General features: G+C 42.8%; 1 protein-coding gene across 1 annotated transcript in view; it reads left to right on the forward strand.

The window, feature by feature from the left end:
• The first annotated feature begins 241 nt into the window (after positions 1 to 241).
• Positions 242 to 20,894, forward strand: part of DLEC1 (DLEC1 cilia and flagella associated protein) — a 66,052-nt gene continuing 45,399 nt past the window's right edge. Inside the window, 12 exon segments of the mRNA XM_087917546.1 lie at positions 242 to 414; positions 3,700 to 3,840; positions 4,567 to 4,723; positions 6,151 to 6,261; positions 6,977 to 7,173; positions 10,345 to 10,568; positions 12,239 to 12,320; positions 13,263 to 13,350; positions 15,233 to 15,406; positions 17,026 to 17,162; positions 18,631 to 18,723; positions 19,923 to 20,013. Coding sequence (XP_087773672.1) covers positions 316 to 414; positions 3,700 to 3,840; positions 4,567 to 4,723; positions 6,151 to 6,261; positions 6,977 to 7,173; positions 10,345 to 10,568; positions 12,239 to 12,320; positions 13,263 to 13,350; positions 15,233 to 15,406; positions 17,026 to 17,162; positions 18,631 to 18,723; positions 19,923 to 20,013 — 1,594 coding nt within the window. The 5' untranslated portion in view covers positions 242 to 315.

Consider the following 20,894-nt stretch of genomic DNA (forward strand, 5'->3'; position numbering starts at 1 on the left):
GTGTCGAATCTTGCCAATATAGAACTATTCTATTCTATTCTATTCTATTCTATTCTATTCTATTCTATTCTATTCTATTCTATTCTATCCATCTGCTAAATAAACCGATTATACGCCTACATTTCCCATAAGTCCTAGCGCGCTGGCTACGATTTCTGGGATTGGTAGGCAAACGACGAGATCCACCGGACCAGATCGGAAAAGATCGGAGGCGGGGGCTTCCGGAAGCGAGCGGAAGTCGCTGTTGCTACGGGCCCGCTTTTCGTTTCTCAGAAAGCAGACTCTTAGCAACCGGGGAAAGGGCGCTGCGCGAAGATGCTGCCAGCCGAGGAAAGGGGCGCAGCGCACCCCAGGGATTCTCCGAGCCCCGAGCCCTCCATGTACAGGCACAGGCCCGCCTCGGAGCTGACTCAGGTGAAGGAAGAGCCGCTCCCGCTTCTGCCACCGCGCCCTCCGGCTTTAATAACCTTGCAGACGCTTCTCACTTTCAGGGCGGTGTTGTTGTTTTTTTTAAACCTGGCTTGGGTGGCAAAACGATTCCCATCTGAGCATGGGCAGAGTTCCACCTGCAATGTCTCTTTCCTGTGCCCAGATGCCTCCATAAACCCCGGAATGGTATTTTGCCCCCACTTCCTGGCACAGGGTTCCTGGGCATGTGCAGAGTGCTTATTCAGTCTACCTGCAGCACAAACGGAAAGTGGGCATGGAGTAACCTTCCTAATCCATTTAATTGACGATTTGATTGTGTTTAACATATTTCTATCATTGCTTGTTAATCTAGGCATCGGAGATAAATGTTTTAAAAAGACCCCTTTTTTTAAAAAAGGGTGAAAAAGTAATTAAGATATGCTGATTTTATAAACAGATTATTTCATCGATGATTTAAACACCCCCCCCTTTATTCAGAAAATATTGTAAATGCTTTTATTTCACAGAGAGAAGAACCACAGTGAAGAATGGTTTAATAATAATAATTGCAAAAGACCTTAAGCCTAACCCTGTGACAACACCTTTAATATTATTAAAAAGCATCCTCCTATCCCAAGTCCTTGGACACATGAACAAAAAACCCAAATTCAATCTAAAATCTAACTGACTGTGTGACACAACAACAAAACAACAATAACAACAACAATAATACATACACACACACACACACACATACATATATACATACTTTCCCTGGAAAAACTCCCTTATCTTTAACTGTATTATTCCAGAGCTGCCTGCAAGCTTATGAAAATACAACCAGCCACCAAAAGTTGGCCAAAGTGCAGGAGAACAAAGCTTTGTGATCAGGATTGCCTGTGTGTGTGTGTCAACGTTTGTGTTTAAGAATGAAGCAAAACATTAGGCAAGATCAGATGGGGTTGCTTACGTTGCCGCAGGAAGAGGAAGGCTTGGTATTTGTTCCATTTTTAAAAATTTCCAGTACTTAAGCCACTGGGGAAAATTGTTGAGATGAGTAAATATTAGCTGAGAGGAAGGATTGAATCAATATATGGAACCTGGGTGGAGAAATATTTTCTTGTTTTTGTTTTTGTGCTGGTGGTTCTTATTGAAAAATGGAATCTACACAGCAGGCACAGTATTTTTAAAAATACTATGGAAGTGTCTGATTGTAGGTTTAGTGTAGATTTAGTTGACCTTTGACCATAGAGGAGTCCTCAACTTAAAACTGGTTGCTTAGCAACCATTAAAAATTACACTGGACTTACTTAGGGCTAGCTATGTCTTGGTTTTGATGGTCAGGCTCCTTCTGTGGTTACATGGCCAATCTTTAGACATCAGCAATGGCTGCATTTATGGCGTTTGCAGCATTCCATGGTCCCATGATCACGGTTTACAATGGTTTTGGTGAAAACTAGCATGTATTTGGGGTTTTCAGCAAAACTGTGCCTAAAACAAATTATTGATATGCTTAATAACTGTGGCATTCTTCAGGTACTCTTATGGCCACAATTGAGCCCAAAATTTCTATTGTTAAGTGAGACATTTGTTAAGTGAGTTTTGCCCTCTTTTATGGCCTTTCTTGCCACAGTTGTTAAATGAATTACTACAGTTGATAAATTAGTAACCTAATCGTTAAGTGAATTAGTAACCTGATTGTTTATTGACTTTGCTTGTTAGAAGGTCACAAAAGGGGATCACATGACTCTAGAACACTGCAATTGTCCTAAGTATGAGCCAGTTGCCAAGCACCTGAATTTTAATTGGGCGACCTTTAGGTTGTTGTAATGGTTGTAAGTGTAAAAGAAATGGCCATAGGTCTCTTTTTCTAGCACCGTTGTAAATTTGAACGGTCACTCAATGAACTATTGTAAGTTGAGAACTACCTGTAATGCTGAGTAGGCAACTCATTTTTTCAATGCACGTAGTCCTCGAATTGCAACTGGTCATTTAGCAACTGTTTGAAGTTATGACCTACCTGGAAAAAGGGAGTTACAAGTTCTAACAGCCAGGGCCCTTGCAGTTATGCTAATACATGTCAGGCACTAGGCAGTATGGCCACATATATAGCCATTTGCAGCATCCCATGTCCACATGATCATGTTTTACAAGACTTCAAATGACCAGCTGTCTGCAAGGAGTATAAATCCTTCCAATCACCACCATCCGGTCAGAGCTGAAGAAGCTTCTTGGATGAGAAGGGAAACGTCTTCAAAGAAAGAAAGAAGTCCTAAAAAGAAGGAAGTCTTGAAAAAAGCACCTTTGGGTCAACTATGACCTGGATGACTGAGGATCTCCATAGACATTTACAATGGTTTTGTCAAACTTGGAAGTTACAATAGGTTCGCTTAATGACTGCAGCATTCTTTTTAGGCCTTTTTCGCTTAATGACTGCGACAAAAAAGATTGCAAAAACAGCTTAGTCACGTCAACAAATCATTTTCAACTGTCATGACTTGCAAGTGTAATAGGCAGGTTCCCTTACGGATGTATGTCGAGGACTAACTATCATCAGAATTCAGAAACAGAATGAAAGCAACTGCATGTAGTTTGGACTGAATGTTTAAAAAGCCTGATTCATTTCAAACACAAGTTATTTTCTGTCACTGTAATCTGTAATTAGTAGGCATAATAGCAAGAAACTCAGCTGCTAAACTTATTGTCATTATACGGGTAGTCCTCGACTTACAACAGTTCCTTTAGGGACCGTTCAAAGTTACAACAGCACTGAAAAAAGTGACATGACTTTTTCACACTTACGACCCTTGAAGTATCCTCATGGTCACATCAAAATTCAAATGCTTGGCAACTGATTCATGTTTTTGACGGATGCAGGGTTCTGGGGTCACCTTTTTCAATCTTCTATAAAAAGCAAAGCCAAGTTCACATTACTAATTTAACAACTGCAGTGATTCACTTAACAACTATGGCAAGAAAGGTCGTAAAATGGGGCAAAATTAACTGAACAAGTGTTTCACTTAGCAACAGAAATTTTGGGCTCAATTGTGGTCATAAGTTGAGGACTATTTGTACTGTCAATTTAATTAATTTGAATGCATGCTGAAGATTTTTAATACTGAACACATGCATTGTAACTTTCAATATGAAGGTTGCTTGATGCCAGTTTTCAAGAAAACTGTATTTAACTGTAGTATTATTCATGTGAAATCCACTGTCACTCTTGTTGCAGGCTCACCATCAAATATTTCTACACCTGTTTCTAATTATTTCTCCTCCTATCCCACTCAGGACATTTCCCATGTACTAACCAAAGTCTTTAAGAGCTTATATACTTCAGAGGTGATAGCAGCAAACATGGTGGATAATATGATCAAATCCCGTGGAGGAAAAAATCCCCATCATGAATACTTTGTGGAAGAATTGCGAAAGGTAAACTTTCTATTTAGCTCTGTTCAGGAAAACATATAAGAATTAAAGTGATTTAAGCTTGCAAAATGTTCTGCTTAATCACCATTCAGAATTGAATCATTTTGGAAAGTAGGAATTGAATGGACAGGCAGACTGACAGACATATGCAAAGAGAGATAGACACACACGAATGTAACATTAATAAACACAAACATATGTTTATTAATTATGTTACAAAATTAGAATAAGTGTAACAATAAATTAGAATCAGATCATCTTCTTCATGACTGTTTCCTGGTTAACATCTGGGAGGAGACTTCGTGGTATCTGAAGCAGAACATCTAATTTCAGTCACAGTTTTGTTCCATATAGTGTCAACCTTGTGAATTCTTAAGTTTCCTCTTTGCTATGTATTCAAAATGGATAGCAATTAATGTATGTATCTCTGTGTGCATAGGTATATATATGTATGTATATAGCATGCATATATGCATGTTATATATGTGTATGGGTAGGTATATACTGTACTTTCCTTTGAGAGCAGGCAACAGAATTTCATTTTTAACATGTGTCGGTGTGCTCACTGTATAAAATGACAATAAACGTTATTTTAATCTTAATCAGAAGCTAATGGTCCATTTCTATCTTCCTCAGAATTCCTCTTTCTTGCATATAATAATAAAAGATTTGTACTTTGATGTCAAATAAATTGAATCTATATTTAAGTGTTAACTATTACAATAATAGCTCCGTGAAGAGTATAATCACCGACAAATGGAGGCACTAATGCTGGAAAAACACATCATCCAAGCAAGGGCCCGTGCCACCGCGGAAGAAGAAAGGATCTTGGGTTTATATCAGCTAGAAATTCCGGAAGCTTACCGCCGAGCTGCAATGCCATCAGGTGAAGGAATTAGCATTTCCTATATCCCCTTTTACAGGCAATTCTTGACCTGCGCTCACAATTGAGCCCAACTTTTCTGTTGCTAAGTGAGGCAGTTATTAAGTGGGTTTTGCCCCATTTTACAACCTTTCTTGCCACAGTTGAATCGCTGCAGTTGTTAAATTAGTAACACGGTTGTTAAGTGAACCTGGCTTCCCCATTGACTTTGCTTGTCAGAAGGTCACGAAAGGGGATCATATGACTCCAGGGACACTGCAACCATCATAAATACACGCCAGTTGCCCGGCATCAGAATTTTGATCATGTTACTGTAGGGATGCGGCCAAGGTTGTAAGTGTGAAAAATTATCCCTTTTTTTAGTGCTGTGGTAACTGTAAATGGTCACTAAACAAATGGTTGTAAATTGAGGATTATTTCTATTCTAATATAACTTATACCAAGGGAAAATGCCCTTTGGTTTGCTAAAAATGTAGTAAGGATTTGATTTGATCTTGTTGATATGGGAAGGATTGATGGCGAGGCACACAAATCCTATTTGGTTGATTTACTGAAAAATTTCAATAATTAGAATTAAGATGAAGAGACAAAAGAGAAGTCTTTTTATTTCTTTGCTCCCATTTTTCAGCCCGGGGTAATTACTGTGAAAAATAACTGCCTCCAAAGCTTTTCTTTTTTTGGGGGGGTGGGTGGGTGTGGAAATTGATTACGAGTAGTCCTTGACTTACAACCATTTGTTTGGTGACTGTTGAAAGTTAGTTAAAACGTGACGACTGTTGCAGCATCCCCATGGCCAGATTATTGAAATGTGGGTGCTTGGCAACCAGCATTTGTTTACAATTGTTGCAGCATCCCTGGGTCGTGTGATCATCCTTTGCAACCTTCCCAGCTGGCTTGCCGCAAAATCAATGGCAGAACTCGGATTTGCTTAGTGACCACACGGTTCATTTAACAACTGCAGTGATTCATGGCAAAAAAGATAAAAAAATAGGGCACAACTTTTATGTAACATATGCCTTATTCAGCAGCAAAAATTCTGGTCCCGAATGTGTTTGTAAGTGAATGGTGTAGTGGCCTAAAGGTGGCCCTCGCCTCATAATCTGGAGGCTGTGACTTCAGTCCTAGGTAAAGGCAGATATTTCTTTCTCTGGACACACTGAGAATATATCTGCTAAAAAATCCTCCGCGTTGCCAACAGGAAAGGCATCCAGCCAGTAAACACTCAGCTCCATTCAGTTGTGCAGACTCCACCTGGCAAGGGATTATGGGGGTCATTGAAAGAGGATGATGAATTGTGATTGTAAGTCAAAGATCAGCTGTACTGGCCTCACTTTCCCTTCCAAAACGTTCTCTTCCCCTATATGAAGAAATAATGGGGACAGTTTATTTTTTTAAAAAAACTTATCTCTCTTAAATGTGCATTTCCCTAGTGAAGTCTACATTCAGATGGTGTGTGGATGGCGACCTTCTTAAAAAACACCATTTAATCTGCCCTGATGATTACATCACAGATCCGATGCTAGTAACCCATGCTCCTAAAGGTAACTAGAAAGACGAATGTGACTTTTTCAAGGATGCAATGTATGAAACTATATGACCGTGATGGCGAACCTATGGCACGCGGGCCACAGGTGGCCCGCAGAGCCATTTGTGCGGGCACACGAGCCCCAGCCAAACTTACCTGCACTGCACATGTGCGGCTCCCAGCTGATTTTTGGCCCGTTTGAGGCCATTTTCGCCCTCTGCAGCCTCAGAAGGCCAAAAAACGGGCCTTCCAAAAAAACTGGAAGTGCCCATTTTCAGCCTCCGGAGGGCCTCTGAAGCTTGTGGGAGGTCGCTTTCGCCCTCCTGGAGGCTTGAGGAAAGCCCCCGCAGCCTCGGGAGGCTGAAAACGGGCCCATTTTGGTACTTACGGTATTTCCGGAAGGCCCATTTTTCAGCCTCCCAAGGCTGCAGAGGCTTCCCTCAAGCCTCCAGGAGGGTGAAAACGGCCTCAATCAGGCCCAAAATCAGCTGGAAAGCACGCGCATGCGCAGTGCAGGTAAGAGGGCGGGCGGGGGTGTTGCACGTGCATGCGCAGGGGGGGGCGCATTGCATTGTGGGTGCTGGCACATGTGTACGCGCTTTCGGCACAGCACAACAAAAAGGTTCACCATCACTGGTATATGAGATTGTCATTTTTTAAAAATATATGTACGAATGATGTTTGTTCTGTTTCTAGGTTTCTTTCTGAACGTAACTTTTCTTTAAACGCAGATGTCTCAGAACCGGGCTATTTGAAAGAAACTGATTGTAAACACTATGAACCTCCTAATTCAGAAGCTCTCCAATTCAAGGAAAATTCACGCATCAAAAAGCTATGGGCAAGTCTTCCCGATGTGTCTTTGTCCAGTTTAACTCTGGACTCTTCAGATACTAATTTTTCAGATGGATCTGTGGCATTGCTCTACAAGGTACAGCCTAGTTTTATTTTGCTACCACTTTGACATTATTTTCTGATCCCTCCCTACAGTTCAGCCTTGTATCATGATGTGATCAAGTTAATCTTTCTCAGATTTGAGATGTCTGTTGATGGTGCTTTTTCAAAGGGCAACAGGACTTTCTGGTTTTTTTGTTTGTTTTTTTCCAAGAAGTTTCGCTTCTCATCCAAAAAGCTTCTTCAGCTCTGACAGGGTCATTCTGTTCTGAAATCTAAAACACAGTATTGATCAATTCAACTTCCATGCCTGCGAGATGTGCATTTAGATGGTTAGAATAAAATTGAATGGAAGGTGAGAGGGCAGCTTATTCAGCCTACTTTCCTGTTTGTATCAAAGCATTGTATTTATAAATCTTTGCCTATCCTGTGGGTTGATTGCTTAAAATAGAACAGGGGTGTCAAACTCAAAGCCCGGGGGCAGGTCTAACCCACGGAGTACTTATATTTGGCCTGTGGGGCTGCCCTGGAAACAAGCGAAGGACCCACCGGAGGGGCCTCTGCCAGTGAAAACGGAGTTTGGGAGGGCTGTGTACGGCCCTTCTGAGCTCTGTTTTCAGGGACGAAGGGTTGCAGGAGGCCGTCACAGCCACAAATGGAGCTCGGGAGCCCATTTTCTCTGGCAGAGTGCTTGGGCCACCACAGGCGCCCCTGACATGAGTTATGAAAATTAAAATCTAAGGATATTAAAACTATAAGTCCTCAACTTACAACAGTTCATTTAGTGACCATTCAAAGTTACAACGGCACCCAAAAACCCACTTAGGATCATTTTTCACATTTGCGACCATTACAGCATCCCCATAGTTATGTGATCAAAATTCAGTTGTCTGGCAATTGACTCATATTTATGACGGTTGCAAAGTCCCAGTCTCCTGTCATCCCGTCTTGCGACCTTCTGACAAGCAAAGTCAATGGGAGAAACCAGACTGACTTTAACAATTGTGTCACAAACTTGACAATTGCACTGATTCACTTAACTACTGTGGCAAGGAAGGTCGTAAAAGGGGGCAAAATTCACAAATGTCCCATTTAGCAACAGAAACGTTGGGCTCAATTGTGGTCATAAACCGAGATTAACTATGTGCCATAAGATAGAATCAAGGAGAACAATGGCAAGGGGTGAGATCTTCTTACCCTGTCAACTATCTTCAGGGTCCCAGGCCAACCAGCGAAGCCAAGTTTTGATCACTTCTGGAAAGCCAAAAGTGTGGGAACAGCTCTCAGGTCTGCTAGTAGATGTCTGTGGAGATTCTCAGTCATCCCGTTCAAATATGCCTTTTTTTTTTCCTTCCTTCAAAAGGCCCCTGGACTGTTTTTTTCTTTGAGGAAGAAGAAGGAAAAAACGTTTTGCTTTTCATCCAAGAAGCGTTATCAGTTTTGACGGCGGGGGGATGGAAGGATAGGCTCTGATAGGAAGTGGACGGGGTGGAAGGATTGTATTTCTTTGCAGTCATCTAAAAGTATTGTAAATACTATGTATCTGCACAAGTGTTGTAATACAAAAGTATTATAGATACTTATTACCAATAGCACTTTGACTTCTCTAAGGAGTTTATGAAGTCAGCATATTGCCTCTTACAGTTTTGAGTCCTCATTTTATTCATCTCGGAAGGATGGAAGGCTGAGTCAACCTTTGAGCCTGGTGAGATTCGATCTGCCAAATTACCTGGCAGCCAGTAGTCAGCAGAAGTGACCTGCAGTAATGCACTCTAACCACTGTGCCACCAAGGCTCTAGCCCAGGGCTGTGAAACTCAAGGCCCGGCGGCCCAATTCAGCCGGTGGGGTGCTTAGATCTGGCCCGAGGGGGCCACCCTGGAAACAACAAAGGACTGGCCCACGGTGCCTCTGCCAGTGAAAATGGAGCTTGGGAGGGTCGCATGCGGCCTTCCCAAGCTCCGTTTTCACTGGCACCAGGGTTGCAGGAAGCCATCGCAGCTGAAAACGGAGCTTGGGAGCCCATTTTTGCTGGCAGAGCGCTCTACCTCTGCACCCTGGGCACGAGTGACGTTGAGCTGGTCATGCTCACCCTGGGCAAGTCCACCTAACCCCACTCCCCCAGGTCAGTCACAACCTTGATAGCATTTTTTAAAAAAAAAACAGGAAGCAGGCAGTCTGATGGAAGTTATGATCCTCAATGAAATCGAGTTTGACACCCCTTCTTCTAACCAGTGTGGCAAGAAAGGTCATCCTAGTGGAAAGATTGTTGTTCCATTCCCCTTACCCCCCCCCCCCACCCCCAATCCTATCAGAACCCATCCTTCCATCTTCCCCCGCCATCAGAACCGATGAAGCTTCTTGGATGAGAAACAAAACTTTTTCTCCTTCTTCCTCAAGGGAAAAAGCAGGCCAGTTGTCATTCAATGAGAAAAGCACCTTTGAACAGTCTGGTAGCAGAGTCTTCCACGGGATCAAGGCCACAGCCCCCCCAAAAAGAGTCTCTTGAGACTTGTTTTTCTACTGCTCCAAATTGCAAGACTTGTAGAAGGGGCCTTCAGGTATAGAAAGGCAGATTCTGGCCAAAATATGTCCCCCCTCCGCCCTCCCCCAAAAAAAAAAAAAAACTGTTTAGCCATAAGAGAAATGGACCTCAATTGAGCCCAACATTTCTGTCACTAATTAAGACATTTGTTAAGTAAATTTTGTCCCGTTTTAATGACTTTTCTTGCCACAGTTGTTAAGTGAATCAATGCAGCTTTTAAGTTGGTAACAAGATTGTTAAGCTAATCTGGCTTCCCCACTGACTTCGCTTGTCAGAAGGTCTCAAAAGGTGACCCCAGGACTCTGCAACTGTCATAAATGTGAATCAGTTGCCAGGTATTTGAATTTTGACCACGCGACCACGGGGATGCCGCAGCTTTTTTCGGTGCCATTGTAACTTCAACCAGTCACTAAATGAACTGTTGAGTCAAGGAAGATCTGTGCTGAATAATGAAACTAATGATCCAGAAAGACCAAACGGGCTGGACAAGCTCTCTGCTGGGAGGTTTTAAAATAAGATTCATCATGCCCTAAGCAAAATACAGGGGCTCCTTCAGTTCTAGGATTTTGAAAATCTCAAACTTGTGAGATCTGTTTTTGGAGATCCAGGGTGAATCGTATATCAAAGTCTATCTGAAAGCATGGTTCTCATTTCATCTCTGATAGAAGAAAGCTAAAGCCTTGGGCAAACCTGTCTGGATGGATGAAATGACCCGAGCTGACCGGCAGAAAGACCGCCTATATCTTCAGAGGCTGAAAGAGCGCCACAATTTCCTGAAGAATCCTCGCTTTTTCCCACCTAATTCACTCCATGGAGGCAAGTCCTTGATTCTGCCTCAGAAGAAGGAGGAGCGGATAATAGGAGGAAAGAGAAAGTTTGTGATGGAAAGGTAGCTCTTTAGAAAATACTTACCCAACTGGCCTTCTTAGCTTCAGCAATGATATTTAACTTCTCCTTCTCCCCAACTTTCTAGGACGTTCTATACCTGAATGCCTAAATCTTTATGTTGCTCAGGGAATACAGCCTGCTTATTGCAAAAAAAAAGGAAGAGGAAAGTTGGCACACAGTTGTTGCTTTTGATAGCAAGGTAGGGCACATCCTACCTTCAAAGACCAGCTGATTGCGAAGCGCAACTGTGGGAGCATTGCCAGTCGGCACATTTTCTGCTTTGAGAAAATGAATTGATTCAAGAGGCTGAACGTAGGGGAGTCGCCAAGCCTTTCAGGGCTCAGATTCAAAAAAAAAGTCCTCCCCCCCACAAAATGTCAGAATCACAATATTCTTCACCTTCTCTTTCAGGAGGTCATGGGGTGGTTTATGTCTTCACCAAACTACAGTCTCTTTCCTTTTGGATAAAAGAAAGGGCCGTGCCCACCTTTGAAGCAGTAGGATGGCACAAAGTCAGGAAGGAACTGGGTGGACCCAAAACCAGAATATATGTTTGAGAGTGCAGGGTTTCTCAAAAGTTGTTAAACTTCAGAAACACTGTGAGAGATTTCAAGGTATTGAAGTTCACTTTACAGGTAGTCCTCAGTTTACAATCACAATTGACCCCCCAAATTTCCTGTTTGCAAGCAAGACGGTTGTTATGTGAATTTTGCCCCATTTTACGACCTTTCTTGCCACAGTTGTTAAGCGAATCACTGCAGCTGTTAAGTTAATAACTTAATAGTTATCATTTTATTATTTTTATTTCTTTTATATGGTCTTTTAATATCTTTCTAGGCCTTCCTGAATTTCCATTCGTGAGTAGGCAGCAATATAAATTTTCCAACCAAATAAACTCGGTTGTTGAGTGAATCTGGCTTCCTCTATGGACTTTGCTTGCCAGAAGGTCACAAAAGGGGGCTCACATGATCCTGGGACCTTTCAACCGTCATAAATGCCAGTTGCCAAGTGTCTGAATTTTGATCATGTGACTAGAAGGACACTGCAGCAGTCGTGAGTGTGAAAAACGGTCATAAGCCACTTTTTTCAGTGCCGTTGTAACTTTGAACATCCACTAAACTAACTGTTGTACGTTGAGGGCTGCCTGTACTAAACTCAGGGAGCCTAACCATTTTCTCCTGTCACATTAAATACCTGTAGACCACGGGTGGGATATGACAGGGTTAACTACCGGTTTGGGATTTAAGAGCTTCCCTGCAGCACCTGTAAATCGTCATCAGCAGCTGCCTGCAGAGAAGTAGCCTTTGAAACAGCCCTTTTTTCTTGCTTTTCTAACTGCAGCTGTGCCTCTTTTGGCAGCTGAAGTTGAAAAATCAGGAAATAAAGATCAGGTAAGAGCCCGGGTGGGCTGATGGGCAAAAACATCAGCAGACGTAGAATCAGTTCTGTGTCTGCTGCTCTTCAGAGTTACCGGTTCTACGGAGGTGGACAGAACCGGTAGAAACCCACCCCTGCTATAGACATTTTTCTGGAGACGCTGTGGGGCTGAAAGCAAGCTCTGAGGACAATGCAATGAAGTAACCCCCATTCAGCCCAACCAGTCCTGGCTGACATGCAGCGCTCCTGAGAATTCTGTTGACCCTCTTTCTTTCTTTCTTTTTTTAATTTCAGCGATTCCCAGTCAGTACCGATCTTCCTATCAAATCCTCCTGCAGTGGTGTTTACGGAATATGAAGTTGGGCAGGTTTATGAGGTAAGAGCCACTCAGGAGAATTTCTGATATCTGCCAGGCCTCTTAATTGGCTTTTCTTCAGCTGGATCGGATTATCGTTCTTTCATTTCTTAATGAAGGAGTACTTTTAATTTAATGCAGGGAGTCCTCGATTTATGACCGGTCACTTAGCGATTAGTTCAGATTCCAAAGTTCAGACAGACATACACACACACACACATGGTCACGTGACTGCATTTACAGTCATTTGTTGCATCCTGTGGTCATATGACTGTATTTTTGCTGAAAAAATAGGCATTTATTTCTGGTTTCCAACAAAAGCCACCCCCATAATGAACAATGGGTTTGGTTTACGACTGTGGCTCTTGTTTAAAGACAGCCACAAGAAAAGTTGTAAAATCAGGTTTTGTCACATGGTGATCACTTTATGTCTGTGATAATTTATAACTGCAATTGTCAGGCTCATATTACGTCCATAAGTCAAGGACTACCTAAAAATCAAAACTATGAACTATTCTCTCCTTGGACTGTCCCTTATCTGAAATGGTATTGGGTCTCCGGCTCGAGCAAGGGGCTGGACTAGAAGACCTCAAAGGTCCCTTCCAGCTCTATTCTGATTCTGATTCTAATATCACAGTCAATCTTTTCACACAGGGACCCTTCTAATGTTTTTATAAATTTGAAGGCAGTGGAAAACGTGTGCAGTAATAATTGCCAAAAATGTTTTGATTATTTTGCGTGGCGGAATAATTGTGGGATTTTTAAGTATAAAAACTGGCTGTGCTTGGCTTGCAGATCCTTGACATATCCATTCCCACTTATTTTTACCTTCCCTTCATCCTCCAGTTTTTAAAAAATCATCCATTTTTGGTGCTGTCGTTATGGTTTTGTGGGGGTACTCTTTGGCTCACAAGCTTTCTGGTGGAGCTGCAGTGGCTCTATCCTTCTTTTCTTTCTTTGTAGATGACAATAGAGTTACAGAACATGACCTCAACATCCCAAGGTGTCAGAATTATTCCTCCAGCTACATCTGCCTTCTCGGTTGTGATGGGTGAGTTCCTGCCAGATGCTGTGATGTCAGTTTTTAAACCAGATGGTTTTGGGCAAAAATTGGTTTCCAGGAATAGCTTCCAAAGGATGGAAATGGCCACAAAATGATGCTACAGCAGGTGGCAGCACCTGACTATTCTTGAAAAAAAGCTAAGCAGATCTGATTAATATTGTTATAAATAACTCAAAGCAGCCAACATATCAAATACATCTTCCTCTTACCTTCCCCGCAGCAATAACCCTGTGAATTGGGTTGGGGAGAGAGGGGGAGAGAGAGATAGACAGACTTTTAATCAAGTGGATCAAAATGGATGGAAAAACACTCAAGGAATCTCAGGATGACAAAATAGAATACAGGTAGCTTTTGAGTTACGGCCGTAATGGAGTTCACACATTATGAATATAAATTGTGATTGTCATAAGCCGGGTTGGTTAGGAGACTGGTTTCTTCTATCTTGGGGCTGTGTAATCATTTCTCCAAGTTGCTCCTTCCCCCAAGGCCAGTTCTAAAATCCTTTACACTATGGGAGAGAGCTGGCGTGCCTTACACATCTACCAGGTTCACACATGCTCTTAATCCATTTTTAAGCTTGGCATATTAAATAAACCATAATCGGCTGGTTTCAGTCACCTGACTAAATAATCAAACCAGATCAGATTATTTTATAATAATTTTATAATATGAATGCAGAATTTTCAGGGTACTACATTAATGGTGACAGATCATGCTGGCCTTCATAAGAACCACGAAAACCTGGCTTTTTCACCCATTCTTATTTCCCACATCATTGTAGTTGTGCTTTTAAAGTTGTAGCAACGTTTCGGCAGAATCTCATCTGCCATCATCAGGCTTCTGTATAGTGTTCGTCTGTGAGTCAGACTTTTACAGTGGTTTCAGATTTAAATTTGGGGCAGCCTATTGCTGTGCCAGAGTGGTTTTTTCTTCACCCTGATTGGTTGGGAGTCTTGGTCTGTGTTTATTGGTCTTGGAGTTTGCTGTATTCTGCTTGATTGGTGCTTCTAATATCTTCTGTCTGTTTTTTGGCTCTTTTTGTATCTTGATTGGCTGGCAACATTGTGTTACTTTATTGGAGGCCTTTAGTGCAGCTTGGCTCCAGGTAAATGGACAGCTATCATTAGTTAGGAAGCTAGGTTTCATCTGGGTGCCTGGTTGGGGTGTGTTTATTTAAATCTGAAACCACTGTAAAAGTCTGACTCACAGACGAACACAATACAGAAGCCTGATGATGGCAGATGAGATTCTCCCGAAACGTTGCTACAACTTTAAAAGCACAACTACAATGATGTGGGAAAATACCCAATGCCATACATGTAAGTACCCGCGAAAACTTAAGAAAACATACATACATACATACATATATATATATATATATAGGCAATCCTTAACTTACAACCACAATTGAGGCCAGAATTTCTGTTGCTGAGCAATGCAGTTGTTAAGTGAGTTCTGCCCCCATTTTACTACCTTTTTTCGCCACAGTTGCTAAGTGAATCATGCGTTTACTGAGTGAATCTGGCTTCCCTCATTGACTTTGCTCGTTGGAACCAGCTGGGAAGCTTACAAAATGTAGTCGCATTAGCCCAGGAGAACTGTAACTGTCATAGATAACGCGCCAGTTGCCAAGTGCTGGAATTCTGATCATGTGACCATGGGGATGCTGCAACGGTCCTAAGTGTGAAAAATCATTTGCAAGTCACTTTTTCCAGTGCCGTTGTAACTTCGAACTGTTGCTAAATGAATGATTTTAAGTCGAGGGCTATCCGTGTACTGTACAAAGAGTTCCCCGCATCGTGGTGTTAATGTGACAAGCACAAGCAACCCATCCTGTCGGAATTTTCTAATAAAAGTCCTTCCTTTCCAGGGAAGTTTCCAGGTGAAGGTGGACTCGTTGCCCCTGGGATGAGCTGTTTCTACATCGTCCAGTTTATCCCTGAATATCTTTCAGATTATGATGATTATCTACTGGTGGAATCGCAGGCAGCCTATCCGCTCCTGGTCCCTTTGCAAGGGAGAAGGCCACCTCCTGTCTTAACACGTGAGCTGATTATCTGAGGGTCACCCAAGGGAGAGTTTCTCTTTCAGTGCTGTGTGTCATTAGCAAAATGTGTCCTCACCCTAATCAGGGGGTGCTGCGGGTTCGCACCGGTTCGGGCGATCCTCTAGCTAAGATTCCGTGCAGTTTGGCGAACCCGCAAATCCCACCCCTGGCTGGCCCCTCCCCTCCACTCCCAGGAGTCCCCATGTTTTGGATGCCAGTAAGTGCAGGGTGCACGCGGAGGCTTGGGGAGGGCGAAAAATGGGCCTTCCAGAAAGTTCCAGAAAGTTCCCGGCCTCTGAGCCTGGAAAAGACTGTTTTCACCCTCCTGAAGGCTTGAGGAAAGCCTCTGGAGCCCGAGGAGGGCAAACCTCACCACTACCGTGGTGCAGGAGGCTGACTAAGCCACACCCACCATGGCCACGCCCACCCAGGAACTGGGCAGAGAATCCGGTTGCTGATATTTTTGAAGCCCACCCCGATAATGAAAAGTTAAGTCCTTAGCTATCAGTTGAGGCCAACGTTCCCGTTGCTAAACGAGTCATTTGTTCAGTGCCATTTTACGACCTTTCTCCACACAGTTGTTAAGCGAATCTCTGCCCTTGTAAAGTTAGTAACGTGGTAGTTAAATGAATCCGGCTTTCCCCCATTGATTTTTGCTTGTGGGAAGGCCGCAAAAGGAGACCACCTGATCAGTGCTGTTGTAACTTTGAACAGTCTCTGTGGTTGTAAGTCGAGGACTACCTGTAACGATACCATTGAAATGTTCGATGTGTAAGATCAGGCCAAAGGTCCAGCATCTGTGACCAGCCATCTTTAGATATCTTTGCCTGCTTCATCTTTAAGTAGGGCAGCTTCATCCCAGTCGCACAGCTAGAGAACAGCAATAAAGGGGAATATTTGTAGCTCAAGGTTGACATCAGAGGCATCCTTGGTGCTCTCTGAGCTCGCTTGTTTTCTCACAGACCTTTCATTACCCAGACTGGGTAACATACAGGATCTTGGAGCCTTAGTGGGACAACCAGCTAAACACAAGCTAGCACTGCGCACTGGCAGCCTTAAAAAACCAGTGCAATCCTAAGTTGCATTAATAGAGAGATACAATCAAGACCAAGTTAAGTACTAATACCACTCTATAAAGCCTCAGTAAGACCACACCTAGGGCACTGCATCCAGTTTTGGTCACCACTCTATAAAAAAGGATGTTGAGACTCCAGAAAGAGTGCAGAGAAGAGCAACCAGGATGATGAGGGGACTGGAGACTAAAACATATGAAGAACGATTGCAGGAACTGGGCCTGGCTAGTCTGATAAAGAGAAGGACCAGGGGAGACAGGAGAGCATCTTCCAATATTTGAGGGGCTGCCACAGAGAGGAGGGAGGTCAAGCTATTCTCCAAGGCACCTGAAGCTCAGAGAGCACCAAGGACCCCTCCCTTGAGTACAGAAACCTGCAGAGCCTTGTCTCCCCCAAGTAATTTCTTCCTTACCTTTCCTAGTCTCCTGTGTACTGTGGAAGCTGCTCTTCCAGATTTATTCACCATTTTTGACTTTAAATAACCGGAGCGTGATTCTCACCCCTGCTTGACATCTGCTACTTTTTCACCTTCCCTTCTTTCAGTGCCACACATCCTGGACTGTGGAGCCTGCTTGGTGGGCGGAGTAAAATTTGTAGAGTTTGAGTGCAAAAATGAAGGGCTTAGTGTTGGAAAATTTTGCATCATGCCGAAGGACATGTGGCCGCCGCCTAACTTTCGGGTAAGTGTTACAGAACTGGATACTCTTTCCTTCCCGCGCCAGCCCTGTTGAACTAGAACCAAAAGAGGAAGATTTCTAGAAATCGGGGCCACCTATGTTGGTATTCTGGGTTTCTGAGGGACCAGAAGGGATCTGGCTATGGATATTTACAGGTAGCCCTCTAAGAGATTTAAGAAATCTCTTTCTGAATATCCACCCCATCTTCCATTTTGTCCGCTGCAATAGGCAGCTGTTCATCCCTTGGTTGGTGGATTCCCCTGATTCGTTAGCTTCCTGTTCCGGTAGAAAGAAAGAAAAAGGAAAAAAAAAAACCCACTAACTTAAGAGTTTTAGATCCTGTAATATAGATGGTGAAAGTGCAGAACTTTTGCCAATTCCACTTGGTTAAAAAAAAAAGTGTGCAAGGCGGGGCGGCTCCGTCTTTTCGCTCCACTTCTCTGTGAACTTATGTGTTCACCCTGTGCAGAGGAGACGGAACAGAACAGAACAGAACAGAGAATATAGAATGGAACAGAACAGAACAGAATAGATGATGCTACTGCTGTTGTCTAAATTGTAGGATGAACATTTGAGAAGCTAGATAGGTCTAGCCTGTCAGAGAGAAGGATTTTGGGGGCAGTGGCATGATAGCATTCCTCCAATATTTGAGGGCCTGTCACAGAGAAGAAGGGGGCCAATCTATTCTCCAAAGCACCAGAGGGCAGGACAAGAAGCGATGGGTGGAACCACGTTGAAGAGAGATCCAACCTAACCCTAAGGAGAAATCACAGTTGGAAAATAATTCCCGATTTACAACTGAGTTATTTCTTCTTGTTACTGGCGGGCTGCCACAAAGAAGAGGGGGTCAACTTATTTTCCAAAGCACCCGTGGGTAGTAGGACAAGAAGCCATGGACGGAAGCTAATGAAGGAGAGAAGCAACCTAGAACCAAGGAGACATTTCTTGACAGTGAGGACAATTAATCAGTGGAACAGCTTGTCTTTAGTAAGTTACGGGTGCTCCATCACTGGAGGTTTTTAAGAAGAAATTGGATCGACCATTTGGCAGGGATGTTATAAGGTCTGCCGCGAGGAGGGGGCTGGGGTTGGGGGTCGGATTAGAACACTTCCAAGGCCTCTTCCAGCCCCGTGATCTTCTGTGTTGCTTGTGAAAGGCAGGTACCCTTGGCCAAAAGGGAGGGGTTATTGTGTGTCAGTGCATAGGAGCAAATTGGGGAGTAAGGGTTTGCCTAAAATATAATAAATTGCATCTCTGCCTCAGCTGGCACAAGTCCGAAAAGCCAATTTTATTTTTTTATTTTTTTTTGAGGAATAGCAGAAACAGATGAGCGGAAGCTGCCCAGGTTGAATAGTAGGAAAGATTAATCCCTTTGAAAAACAGTCAGGGTTCCCTCCTCCTCCTGGAGCAAACTGGTCATGAGAATCAACCCTTAATCTGATTCATTTTTTCCCCCTCTCTTGATTTGAAGTCTGTCGCCACTCTGGGTTACGTGGAACAATATCCATTCGGGATTTGTCCAGCTGTCTTTGAACTTGCTCCGGGTCAGTCTATCCCCATTGAGGTCAGTTCCTGGCAATATCGCTCTTGTTTTCAGCATCCTTGCAAGCTTAACAAGGCCGTTTTCATTTTATTTTCATTTCGGTTATTCTAAAGCAGGATATAGCCGATGCCCCCTTCATTTGACTAGGGAATTTATATTAGGATTGGTTGCTTTCAAATCCCCTCTTTGTAGAACTGTATCAGGTAGTTATTTTTTTATGTAGTTATTTACATCCTGCCTTTATTATTTTCACCAATTACTCAAGGCAGTGAGCATGTCCAACACACTTTCTTCCTCTTGTTTACCTCACAACGAAAATCTTGCAAGGTGGGCTGAGCGAACGACTGGCCTACAGTCAGCCAGCCAGTTTTCATGTCTAAGGTGGGACTAGAACTCAGAGTCCTCTTATGATTGGCCCCAAGTCACTCAGTTTTCAAGGCTAAAATGAGACTAGAACTTATGGTCTCCTTCTTTCTAGCCTGGTGCCTTAACCACTAGACCAAATTTTATATTGAGTTGTTGTTATAGGGAACGTGCTTTGTTCACAGTTTGTGTTCACACTGAAAGACAAGAAGAGTTTCACAGAGTCACCATTTTCTCAGATCTTGCAAGTACAGGTAGTCCTCGACTTAACAACATTGTAACCGTTCAAAGTTACAATGGCACGAAAAAAAGCGACTTATGACCATTTTTCACACTTACCGCTCTTGTAGCTTCCCCATGGTCATGTGATCAACATTCAGGTGCTTGGCAACTGGCTTGTACTTATGACCATTGCTGTGTTTCCAAGGTCATGTGATCTTCTTTTGCAACTTTTTGACAAGCAAAGACAATGGGGGAAGCCAGATTCGCTTAACAACCGTGTTACTAACTTAGCTACTGTGGTGATTCACTTAACAACTTGGTAAGAAAGGTTGTAAAATGGGGCAAAACTCACTTAACAAGTGTCTCACTTAGCAACAGAAATTTGAGGCTCAGTTGTGGTCATAAGTCGAGGACTACCTGTAGTAAGGACAGTTGCAACAAAATATATTTTTTAAAAAAAAATGTTTATAGAATAAGAATTAGAAAGATTTGAGAGTTATAGATCACTAACTGGGATTCTCAGAGAATTGCCAAACTACATAGATGATATTTACCACTTTTAGTTTCTGATCTCTTTGAATTGTTTTTCCTTGCGATTACTGGTGTTTTGATGATGAAGAAATGTTCATTTTCAGGTAGTGTTCATGCCCGTTTCTGCTGAAATCCTATCAGTGACATACATCACCGTTTGTGACAACTGCCATATCAACGAGATTATCGTGACAGGTTTACCACTAACATTTCTTTCTTTCTTTTTCTTCATGTTTTTTTTTCCTGTTAAATCTAAAATGCCTGAGGTTTGAGCCTGAAGTTGGGCATCACTAATAGCAATAGCATTTAGACTTATATACCACTTCACACTGCTTTACAGCCTTCTTTAAGTGGTTTACAGAGTTAGACTCCCCCCCCCCAGCCCCCACCAATCTGAGTCCTCATTTTATTGACTTCAGGAGGATGGAAGACTGAATCAACCTTGAGCCAGTCAGGCTCAAACTGCTGGCAGTGAGCAGAATTAGCCTACAGTATTGCATTCTAACCACTGCTACCACAGCTCTAGTAAGATCCTTTAACTGGCAGCATCATGTTTGCAGTTGAAGTCCTCCAGGTGCAAATTAACAAAACTACAAGTCAAACTGATAGATTCTTAGACATTTCATTATTTTTAACATAGCATTAGAGAGCCAGGATAATGTTTGAGTAGTCCTTGAGTTATCACCACAACTGAGTTTCCTTTGCTAAGCAAGGCAATTATTAAGAGGATTGCGCTTGATTTAATAACCTTTTTTTGCCCTATTAAGCAAACCCACTGCAGTTATAAAGTGAATTTGGTTCAATTATCAGGCAATGGGGAGTTCTAGTCTTGCCTTAGGCAAGAGTCACCCATTTGGGTGACTTTAGTCCCTCTCTCTCAGCCCAACCAACCTCACAAGGTTGTTGTTGGCAGAAAACAGGAGGAGGAAAGAGAATTAGGTATGTTTGCCACCATGAGTTGTTTATAAAAATAATAAAAATCAGATGGATGGATGGATGGGCCAATACATGGTAACTTGATATGGGTGAATGTTAAGGAAAGCTTTCTAATGGTAACTGCAGCCTAGTGGGATGTA

The sequence above is a fragment of the Pseudonaja textilis genome, chromosome Z (assembly GCF_049901715.1).
Source record: "Pseudonaja textilis isolate UNSWEBS1 chromosome Z, rPseTex1.2, whole genome shotgun sequence".
In the NCBI taxonomy this organism is placed as follows: domain Eukaryota; kingdom Metazoa; phylum Chordata; class Lepidosauria; order Squamata; family Elapidae; genus Pseudonaja; species Pseudonaja textilis.